The sequence below is a fragment of the Idiotropiscis lumnitzeri genome, chromosome 20 (genome assembly GCF_059441095.1).
Source record: "Idiotropiscis lumnitzeri isolate Australia: NSW breed Sydney's pygmy pipehorse chromosome 20, RoL_Ilum_1.0, whole genome shotgun sequence".
Classification (NCBI taxonomy): Eukaryota; Metazoa; Chordata; class Actinopteri; order Syngnathiformes; family Syngnathidae; genus Idiotropiscis; species Idiotropiscis lumnitzeri.
Window position 1 is genome coordinate 11,996,094 of NC_142410.1, and position 11,770 is coordinate 12,007,863.

The 11,770-nt window shown below is 48.2% G+C and overlaps 1 protein-coding gene across 1 annotated transcript; it reads right to left on the reverse strand.

Annotated features, from left to right (window-relative positions):
• Positions 1-85: 85 nt before the first annotated feature.
• On the reverse strand, positions 86-9,374 carry med1 (mediator complex subunit 1). The gene is made up of 16 exons (XM_088285094.1): positions 9,238-9,374; positions 8,643-8,749; positions 8,371-8,449; positions 7,935-7,989; positions 7,717-7,849; positions 7,605-7,633; positions 7,461-7,532; positions 7,284-7,358; positions 6,961-7,124; positions 6,779-6,890; positions 6,385-6,509; positions 6,124-6,251; positions 5,793-5,994; positions 5,611-5,706; positions 5,350-5,455; positions 86-4,940 (listed from the first exon to the last, which is right to left on the reverse strand). The coding sequence occupies exons 1-16, from the start codon at positions 9,353-9,355 to the stop codon at positions 1,151-1,153; spliced, it is 5,391 nt and encodes a 1,796-aa protein (XP_088141220.1). The 5' UTR covers positions 9,356-9,374; the 3' UTR covers positions 86-1,150.
• Positions 9,375-11,770: the final 2,396 nt, after the last annotated feature.

Genomic DNA, 11,770 nt, shown 5'->3' on the forward strand with positions numbered 1-11,770 from the left:
TAAGGACTATTTTAGCCGCTGGCTCAGTGATGACATTCAAGCCGCCAATTGTGCAGTACGACTCTTGTATCGTCTGGCTGAACATGACACTTATGGGAATATAAAAGGTTGGATGACCTTCCCCAGGGGAGCCTTTGTGCTGGGACTGTCAGGAATGGGAAACTAAATGAACCCCCTCTAGCTCAGCAACATTTGCAATCATGAAAAGAATCCATTCACTGTGCATTCAACTAATGATATATATATATATGTGTGAGTGTGTGCGAATTGATGAATAACTGCTTGAAAACGGAGTCAGCTTTTGCTGAACCTGATACAATGCTGCCCTCTAGAGTACGTAAGTGGCAGAGCCCCAAAGTCGTGTGAAAGTTGCTTTTCTCACCATCTCTCCACTTTAAGTTTTACTCCCCCACTTTGTTGCTGCTGTAAATAAACACAAAGAAAGGTAGGTAAGACATTTTTTCACAAGTTCATATCTTTATTGAACATGTAAAAAAAAAACAAAAAAAAAAACAACAGCATCCTCATCCGCTTTTTTTTTTCCAAATCTACACTCAGCTTTAACACAAAAAGGATAGAAAGACTGATGTCCATTTCTCAGAAAATGACGTTTTGAGGAGCAAAACAGCTGCACCTACGCTGGCGCACAAACCATTTTGTTGTTTGGCCACGAATTGGAGAAATTAAAATAAACAGGTCAGAATATGAATACATAAATTCTTTGAGGTTAAAAGTGTATTATCCACTTTTTTTTATGTTACTCCTAAAATAATTCAAGTGGTGTCCAAGCTATGGCCCTGGAGCCATTTGTGGCCCACAATCTATTTTTGGCGCAGTTTTTGTCATTTCCCTGCATTGTACTCTGTACTTTGGATATTTTGTGGTATGACAGGAGAAGAGATTTTACTCTTATTGTTCATGTATTTCCTTTTTTTTTTTTGCAATTGTTTCCTAGTGATTGTATCAAGGTCAGACAGAAAAAAAACTCTATATAATTACTTTGGATATGTTTGTAGACATTGAAGAATGTTACGGTGGCCAAAGGAACAAAAGGTCTAACGTTAAATAATACATCCTGTATATCTGCAAATTATGACCTGTGTGCATTTCTTTCCGTTATTAAAAAAATAAATATTTACAAAGTGTGACATTAAAGGTTGCCGGTAAGCGCCGAGTCCATGAGGTCGTCATCTTCGTTCCTCATGTACATAGGACTGGAGTGCGAGGGCCGCTCAGAGGCAAGCATGGACAAGGACGACTCCGAGGCCGAGATGGGCGAGCGGGACCAGCTGTCCGTCTTCATGGGGTGTGACGACGGCCCGCCCGACATTGACGACTTCTTCTTCTCTTTGTCCCGTTCCCTCTCGCGCTCCCTCTTCTTCTTCTCCTTTTTATGTTTCTTGTGCTTCTCGCCCGAGCCCAGCGGAACAGCGCTCATATAGTCCTGTTGGGCGGGAAGCGGTCGCGGCGTCTGGTCGTCGTCAGAGCTGGGGCTGTTCTGGTGGGACTTCTCGGCCACCGAGCTGCTGCCCGACTCGCTCTCGCTGTCGTGGTTGAGTGGCGTGTGGCCAGGCGAGCGGCTGTGGCTCGGCGACGAGCGGTCGTGTTTGGGCGTGGAGCCGCTGAACAAGGGCGACGCCTTCAGGCTGCTGATCTGCGGCCGCATGGACTCACCGGAAACTTCGCCGCCTTTCTGCAGGGAGACTTTAGCCTTGATGCTGGGCGAGCCTCCGTCCGGTTTGCTGATGATGATCTTGGCTAGGCCGGAGCCGCTCACCCCTCCTGTTTTGGGGTCTATCATCTTTTTATCGCCACTGTTTCCCCCCGAAACGGACACTTTTGCCTTTCCTTCTTTATCGGATCTCTCCCGCTTGTAGTCCCCGCTTTGGGAGGATGCGTTGTGTTTGGTGGGACCCATGTTGGAAGGGGGTACATTTCCCGGAACGCTACCGGCCGGAGCCCCAGGACCAGGCGGACCCGCCGGCGGTCCAACTTCACAACCGTCCTCACCCACGCCGCCTACGCTCTTCAGTTTGTCAATGACTGCCGTGAGGGACGGTTTCTTGTTTCGACTGGGAGACTTTCCTTTGGCGTTTGGGTTGTTGGCGTTGTTCTGGCCCGCTCCCCCACTGCCGCCGCCACCACCCCCACCCCCACTGCTTCCACAACCGCCACTTCCAGCGCCCCCTCCACTATACTGAGACTGGGAGCCTCCAGAAAAGCCCATATTAGCGGAAGAAGAAGACGAGTTGGAGGATGAGGACGTGGAAGTTGAGGGCGTCCCGCTCATCGGCTTCTGGGAGCTCATACCTCCCCCGGAGGAAGACTTGGACCCTCCGGAACTACCACCTCCAGAGCCCATTGGGGACTTGGCCTTCGAGGAAGGCGGCGTTCCCGGCATCTGGGACTGCTGTATTTTCATGGGCGAAGACAACTTTTCACCAGAGCTGCTGGAGCGAGAGTGAGAGGGGGAAATGTTGGGCTTGATGTTGGGATTCATCAGCGAACCGGGAGGCTTCCCGCCTTGAGTTTTTATCTTGTTACCAGTTCCAAGTCCACTTCCACCGCTTCCCGCACCGGAGAGTCCGTGTTTTGTGATTGGCGATGAGCCGGGTTTGCCGACACCCATTCCCTGAGAAGAACCCTTCGAATGAGACGGGCCCCCGCTGATCGTCGTACCGCTCGCTGACTTTGAGCTGTTGCCTTGCGCCATGGAGCCTTCCTTGGATTTGATCTTCCCAGAAGAAGAATGGGAATGATGGCTTTTGCTGCTGCCCGTAGCCCCGGTGCCGCCCGTGCCGCTCGAGGATGAGCTGCTGGACGTGTAGCCGCTATGGGAGGAGGTTTTCCCACCGGTTATCGTCCCCTTTGGGATCTGAATTGTAATTTTGGGAATGGGAGGCGTGGCACCACCGGGTGGCGTCTGTGAGCATCCTGAACTTCCCGGAGACTTGGAGCCTCCTCCGCTCAAGCTCCCTCCGGAGCCAGAGCCGCCAGTGGGAGGCGTGTACGGCCGCCCACCAGAACTGTGAGAGGGCGACTTCCCGTCTGGGTCCAGCTTTTTACGTTTGGGCTGCTTCTCTTTGGATTTGCCCTCACTGGATGGAGTCCTGCTCCGTTTCACCTGTTTGCCTTCGCCGGAAAGGCTTCCCATTCCGGAGCCGCTACTTCCATTGCCACCATTATCATCCTTTTGTCGCATGAGGCTCTGTTGTTTGACTTTGGACTCGGCGCTTTTGAAATCGACACACGCCGGCCCCAAACCCATCATGATGGGGCTCTGGGAGCCTCCAAAATGAGCGTCCCCCAAATCGGGAGCTTGCCCGAGAAGTGGTTTGCCAGTGCCGCTGTTGCCTCCAAAAAACATTCCCATGTCAAAGGGGTCCTTCAGAGAGGGCTCCGGGGTGTTTTGCCCGTGTGGTGTGGGATTCTGGGGCGTACCAGACGGCGTATTCTGCTGACTGCCAAACCCCTTCACCAGATCCATGTCTCCGTCTGCGCTCGGTGAACTGTCTTCAAAGCAGTTCTGGGAGATGCCGTGGCCCGAGTTGAGCAGGTCGGGGTTGAAGTCAGCTGCGTCTGGGAAGAAGTTAGTGGAGGACGAATCGCTGGTGGGTGTGGCCGCGGCCTCGGCGATCAAGTCGGCAGCGTCCGTGAAAGGGTTCTCATTGCTGTTGGTGTTAAAAATGTCTGCCGAGTCAAACACGGCGCTGCCCTGTCCTGAACTGGAGGAATCGCGAATGGGGGTCCCCAGCGGACCCGCGTCATCACCGCCCCCGCTCATTGGATGCTGGCCTCCACTGCCGGCTTTACCGGTTTGCTCGGGCAAATCGGACAGAATTTCCGTGATATCCGGCCCGATGCTGTCGGAGCTGGAGAGGCGCACCATGCGGGGGGGTACGGCGCCCGGCGGGGGCTGGGCCTGGATGTGAGATGGCGGATAAGGCATGTTGGGACCAGAGGGCGGGGTTCCGCATTGGCTCGGGGCTGGAGTGATGCTGTGGGGCGTGTCCAAGCCGTCGCCCGGGAGATTGACATCAAAGATGGAGTTCTGAGACGCATCGACATCCATTGAGAGAAGCTCGCGGTGGAAATCGTCCTCGTGCGAGACCGCGTGGTGCTGGTGGTGCGACATGGAAGATGCCTGTTGAGATTTCATGCCCAAACCCACTCCGGCCGCCCCCCCTGCACCAGGAGTTCCGGGCAACAAGCCCCCCTTTTCTGGCACTCGTGGGCGCTTCTTCTTGCCTTTCGCGCCTCCCCCAGGGCAAGCAGCACCCATGCTGTCAGTACGAGGTGAGCCGGATGATGAATTCTGTCTCTCAAGCGGACTGGACCCGTACAGGGCGGCGAAGTCTTGCGAAGGGTTGTCTTTCAACAAGTTCATCAGCATGGGATGATTTTTTGTGTTGCTAGCGGGCGACGACGTCGGTGGCGGAGTCTGGTGAGGCGGTGGCGCGTTCTGCGAGCTGGGACTGGAACCGACACTTCCAGTTATCTGCAGAAGACTGGTCAGGATTGGGTTCTGCGTCACTTTGCTGTAGTCATCCGTATGGCCTTGACCCTGCTGCTGCTGTTGCTGCTGCTGTTGTTGTTGCTGTTGTTGCTGCTGCTGCTGCTGCCCACTTTGAGCTTGGCACTCAGCTCCTTGTCTTTCGTTGCGAGACATCCCGAACAGAGAGGTGATGGACCCAGTAAAATTAGGCCCGCCGGGAGGTCCTCCTCCAGTGGGCGTGCTGCCACCGGTGAGTCCCAAGAGCCCAATCGGGTTTGTCGCATCGCCGCCTGCCATGTTGTAGGCAGGACTGCCGGATGGCGGCGGGTTATTTTTCACCATGGTTTCCACCGTCTGCGCAATCAAAGACAGGGCCGGAGTGTCTGCCTGGATGGTCTCCGCTTTCCTCCGGATGGCCCGCATGGTTACAGGGATGGACATGCACCTGAGACAAGAGGAAGGACAGAGAGTCCGGTTCATTCGTAGATGAGGTTCAAAAATAAAAAAGTGGCTTTGCAAAGTATTTGCAATTAATTTCATAGGAATAAATAGCACATTTTTCTAATGAAACTTTTTTTCTCTTGTTTTGATTTAAAAGGAACCAATTATATGAATGAATAAATAAATAAATGTTAAATGGATACAATTGTTTATTTTAGAACTATTGTATTATATACAGTAGATAGAGTTATTAAATTATAAAAAAATACAATAAATTATTTTAATTAAAAAGTTTTAGGAAAAATCATTGGAATGAATACCAAGATGATTACTATTAATTGATAATGATTACAAGTAAAATATTCACAGTGCTATCAAAGCAAACTTTTTTTTTTTTTTTTTTTATGTATTACCTCTGGACCACTTTGGTAATGAAGTCATCAGTGCAGATCAGTGCGTCAGAAAGTCCTTTATATAATTTGCAGGACACCTGTCTGGAGTCTATCACGTCCATCACAACTGAAAAAGATGGATTGAAACATTGTACTGGTTGCTCTCGGTGGGAGTGACCTGCTCAAGTATGATTTTTTTTTTATTATGACATAACAGGAAATGCAATGCAGTGTATGAAATCAACAGGTGTTCTTTTCAATTGTGTGGGAGCGAGAACTTACCGCAGACTAACGATTCATTGACGGGATGCTGGAAAGAGACGCTGAAGCTTGAGTCGGTCAGGGGGCAAACCTCAAACTGCAGCAGGCCGACACTGTCTGAAGGCCGAAGGAAAATAAAAGTGAACAAATTTAACTAATTCTGATTCAAAGCAATAAATAAAAAAATAAAAAATCAGAGGTACCTTCTTTGACCGACGTCCGCTTCACACAGCTGCCAATCAAGGTGTTGTATGCCGCCTGGTGCCGAATGATGTCCAGCAGGAGGGGCACCTGAGCCGGGTGGCGAAAAGGGATTTTGCTCACTAGGGCACCTTGCAGAGAACGACCGTCCTGCACCGGAGCGTCGCCGTTCAGGAAGTAACAGTGCTGCTGGTCGGGCAGCACCTGTTCGAGCACAGAGAAAACCTCTTGAGTTTTTTTTTTCAAACAAAAATCTTATGTCTCATTTCAATCGATTGCTCCTCAAATGAATGCGTAAAATGGAACAACAATACGCATCATAAAAGTGCTTACTGAGTAGAAGTGCATGTTGTGCGAGGGCGGCAGCGTGGCGCCCCCTTCCTGCGGGGACTGAAGTTGACTTTGAACAATCAGCTGATAGAGAGCAGACAAGCTCGGGCTGCTTTCAAACACAGGGATAGCTGTAAAACACACAATTCATCAAATTGATTGTAGTATTCCTCATCATTTTATTGTAAAGCTCAAACTGGTTTGGCAATAGACATTTTGTGCTTGGGATGCCCAAAAAAATGCTATCATTTCCATGAAATTCACCTGTCGCGTTGCCCAGTCTATGAATGAAGGACTGGGAGAACGGCATGGGCCGATTCATCTTGAGGTAAAAACAAGCCGGCAAGTCCACGCAATTGGAGTTGGTCACCGTGGAAAAGGAAGGTGTTCTGAAACAAATCCTGAATGAAGCTCCAGTACATGCCTTTCATATAAAGTAGAGCGCAGCTGTGAAGTGCTCAGAGCGCTTTGCTTTTCCCTCATTGTGAGGTTACATTTCAAAAGGGATTCAATTGTTTTATTTCCCTTCAAATTCTGCACAATACAAAGTGAGGCCCTGTGATTCACAGTGCATCATGTTTACAGACGTTTAGAATTTAGAAAAGGAAACAAAAGAATTGATTCCATTTTGTAATGACGCTGTTATAACATCATTTACCCTTTGTTGTCCACTGGGTGCGATCCAGTAATGAGCGGCGCAATGGGGAGCTTGTAGGTGTTGGCCGTTCCCTCGATGGTGACGGAAACACTAACGCCCAGTGAGCGTGCCACTGTTGTACAAAGTCCGTCATTAAAAATCAAGCTCAAAAGCAACTCCAAACATCCATCACTGGCTTTTACCGTTGCCATCTATCGGGTTGACGTGCGCGCCCATTCCCTCCTCGAATATGTCATACGGCGACATGTAGCACTGGAGGGTGACAAGATGGCCGCCGCTCCTGGCTGTCAGCAGGCCAACGTTGCCGTGGAGGATCGTCTCGACGGCGTTGGCGTTGGTTGCCAGCCTGCGGGAGAGAAAAAAACACACAAAAAAAAAACAGCAATTAAAACAAAAAGAATTTGACATGTGAGTCAGGACTGAGTATTTGATCACAGTTTGAGGCGTCCATACAGCGTTCGTAAGTTTAACATTTTTGCTCGTAAGTCAACCCAACCAAACTCACCGAAACATGTGCATCATCTTGGTGAGATCCAGCTCCAGAGACTGCAAGGCAATATACATCTTTGTTTTCAGTTTACTGCAAGGGAAAATAAAAAAAAAGAATCATTAAAAATGGGATGCAGACAATGGGAGGGGTTAAAAAAAATAAAATAAAATAAAGAAATTTTTCAAAACGCACTTGTCTCCAGGGAGTTTATAAAGGTCAACCAGTCCCTTAAGATGCTTGGAAAACTCCTCAAAGTTCTTGTCCCTTATTAGAAAAAAAACATGCAAAGAATGAAAACATTCGTTCGTTGACATCAGTGGTATTTTCTAAGCTCACCTTAGATGTTGAATCAACTCAGGGCAGCTCTGCAACAAAAATAAATTCATTTTCATATGATAGCATCTTCAAACAAACAACCAATTTTTAGCCGCGCCCTCCAGAACCTCACCGTGGGGTTTTCTCCCTGATGAGCAACTTTGACATCCACAAGCTGGCCAGCGCCGTCCAGTTGCACCTCCACGTAAAACATATCCGAAGTGATGTAGCATTCTGTTCCGGACGGGCTCAGGTGGGAGCCCAGCCTGCCAAAGAAAAGCCCCCAAACCTGATTAATGTTTTCCATTGGAATACGTTTCCTCTACGTTCATTGGAAGTATGACCACTCACATGTTTTGTCTCGCTATGGACTCAAGACGATCTGTCATGGAAGGCAACGATGAAACTGAAAAACAGAGGGAAAGAAAATCTGAGAATTTTGTTGGCCATGAGCCACACCCTTGCAAAAACTGGTACTGGTAAGTTACTTTAAGTAGAAATGTTGCGACAGACTCTTATGCGAATCTGTAACACCCAAAACTGAAAGTATTAAGAACCAGAAAATGACCAGACCATAAAGTGGGAATGTGGCTACAAAATGTTCCGGTAACCTTTCAGTTTCTGGAAATCAAAGTACTCAGAGCTAAAAGTTCTCAGAACTAGAGAATGAAATGCTGCAATAGACAAAATGGGTACTTTCGGCTCTGACAACCTTACTTCACTGGAACCATAGTGCCAAGAACCCCCAAATTCTGGAACTTTGTTGCTTTGCAAATGTCCATCTCACCTTTGAGTGCCGTCTGGAGCGTTTCCAAGCAGGTAAGAAGCAGTTGGTGACCGGCGGCGTTCATCATGCCGCGTTTCTCCTACAGAGCAAACAAGAAGAGACGTGCAAATATTTTTAGCATGGCAAATGCCGTTACCGTACATTGGGGGAGAAAACATGTTCGGCGGCTCAGTACAAAATTCGTAAGTTGAGGCACTTGCAAGTCAAGAGACTACTGTAATTCCATAGTAATAAATAATGATAATGATGATGATAACGTGATTGTGTCTCACCATGGCCTGACGCACAACCTTGCTGGTCTCCTGCCACGGACGTGCCGCGTTGTGCTTGTTATGAAGCCTCTCCAGCAAGGCAGCCATGCGACTCTGCTTCTCCGATTCTGAAACACAAAAACGCCGGTTTAACTTTTGTTACTTTCATATTTGGTATGACAAGGAGAAGCCATTAAAGGAAACACTTAGGATACATAAAAGATGTGGCTTTGTTACAAATAATATCACTGTCACTTGATTGCTCTTTAAACGTAGAGGGGAAAAAATTATGTATTTCTATATAATCTAATAATAATAACACATCATGCACATTTTTATGACTGCTTTATTGAAATTCAGCCTGCTACACATGTATTACTACGTTACAACCAAAACAATTGTCTGCATTTTGACAGTGCCTGTGTAGCATACAAACTGTAAAAATAGTTATACAGCCCACTCCACAAAAATAAAAATGAATATAATTATTTTTGACTGAGGCTAAATTGTGTGCTAACTTCATGTTAGCCTACGCTAGCTAGCTTAGCCAGGCTAGTCAGGGGAGGAGGGGGGGCATGGCGGAGAGGAGGAGGGCCCGACAGTACGTGACGCTTACCGGTCACCTCTTCGGTTTTCACCCGCTCCCCGTGAGGCTGACCCCCCACCGGTGGAACAGGGACAGAGAGTTCCGTAGCAGGACTGCGCTGCATAAGGACAGCAGGTACCGCCGCCATTGTGTCCACTTCGCGCTTTCTCCCGATGCCCCCCCCCCAAACATTTCCAGCACCTTCTCGAACTGTGCCGGCTTCCGTACATTACCGTAATGCTCACACAAAACGCACGCATGATTTTGAGGGCCTTACTCTGTTTTTAAGCATGTAATATTAGTTATTTAATGTTGAATTAAAACTGGATCTATAAGTAAAAAAATGGATACAGACAGTTACTATTTTATTCCCCAAAACTAAAGGTACAAATATGGTGAGAAAAAGTATCCACAATTTTAAATGAAATGCTTCTACAGAAATGTGTACTTTTAGTTCCATAAATATTGTAGTCCAGTGAACCAAAAATTCCAGAAACATAAAGTGAAAATGCAGCTACAGACACATCGCGAAACCACAAAAATTACGGGAACTCGTGGTGGAATTGTATTTAACTGCATTTCCACTTCATGTTCAGCATTTGGTTCTGGGGACTAAAAAGTTACTGGAAGCACCCAATCGGTACACTTTTGGTTCTGGTACTTTTTGTTGAAAGAGACTAAAAGCCATCCGTAGCCACCTTTACCACCGCAATTATAATCCTTAGTGTTTTACATATAATTCCTGGACCTTTTGTTTCTGTATCTTCCTGGACCGAAAATTGAAATAGTTTATGTAAAACAACAACTGTATATTTCCATGGGCTGTAATATGTGGCGAATGCTCCAGGTGGCGCCCGATTACCGCAAACCAACCGTCCCTGTTTGATGTGGGTTTCTCTGCAGCATGACCCCTGAACCATCTCGTTCATCGACCCGTGGTGATGAGTGCCGCCTTTTAACAATGTCTACTTTATTTTTATTTTTATTTTTGGTGACAGGGAGGTAATTAAGCAAGTGGATGCGACGACATGGGAAGGGCACACCTGAGCCCAGTTGAGCAGCTGAGCCTGCGCCAGCGCGCTCACGACTCTCCGGGGACGCTTTTGCCACCAACCATTAGAACCTGCCCGTCAGACGACGCACCGTACCAACCCGAAGCACAAGCTCATTTGAAACCTACCCTGCCTTGAAACCCTAAATCCGGCATTAAAGCAAATTTTGGGACCCTAAGCACGGCTTGAAACCTGAAGTTGAAAACATAACCCAGGCAATTTAAAATCTTAAACACGTTTTTTGGAAACCCTAAATTAAAATCCTAACCCTGGCTTGAAAGTGTCATTTCAGATCTTAACCTTGTCTTGCAATTCTGATTTAAAACCTTATCCCTGCTTGAAATCGAACCCATACCCCTGCCTTTAAACCATACTTGAAACTCGGAACCATGACACACACAAGGGGCCCGTCCCCTGTGAGTGGGATCGGACCATAGTGGCCTTAATTCAAGGTATCGGGTACTCAGAAGGCTGCCGATACCGGGAAACCAATACTTAATTGTTCACAATTATCTCTCATTATGTTAATTGAAATTGTATTTATTATTAATACTATTGGAATTGGTATTTAATATCGTTCAAATGCTAATTTAAAGCCGTGACAAAACACTAATCCAAGCTTGAAAGTCTAATTCGCAAGCCTAACTTGACCCGTGAGCCAATCGCATTCAGGAAAGCCTTGGTGACACAGCTCGGCCTTTTGAGGACGCGCGTGTTCGCAGTCGACAGCCACCAGGGGAAACGAGGGGCGCGGCGGCTCTCTTTTGTAATTGATGTTCCCCAGCAGAGCTGCGGTTGGCAGGCGCAAGCTGAGGCGACGGGCACCGGTGCCAACAGAAAGGCGACCAGGAGGCCTACGGAGGGCTGAAGGCGTGCCCATCAATCAGAGTCTCGTTCACCTTAGCGTGCCAACCGGGGGAGGGGCGGGCACGCGCCGGGGCCCCAACGCGCTCTTCTCTGTGCCAAGGGATGAGGGGTGGCGCAGGGACAGAGACTGGCACCAGCCGGGCTTAATCCGCCGGGTGCGACGCAACAGCGGCACCAGGACTAAGTTCAGTTCAACTGCCGACGCTGATCTGCATCCAAGTTTGCATTTGGAAGCCGTTCCCACAGATTGAGATTTCTCATTTGAAACCCGAACAATGTCTTGAAATCCTAATTTGAAAACTTGACCCCCCGATTCAAACTTCAAACTTCCACCCTGCCTGGAAAGCTTACTTTGAAACTCGAACCTAGTCCTGAAACCCGACTTCGTGTCTACTATATTAAGCAGAATGATGACATCAGCAAATTACCGGCAGACATCCGTCATGGTTTCCAAAGCTTTCTCAAATGAGCCGCTTTCTCTCTCCATAAAAGTTGAAGATCAGCGAGGAGCCTGAAGGCTGGACACGGTCCAGAAAACAGTGCGGCATTATGGGGGCCATAAGGAGGGGGGGTTGTGGTGGTGGTGGGGGGGGGTGCTTTCTGCTTCCGTGGCGCTGTGTGCCTTGAAGTGTAAGGGCAGCTGG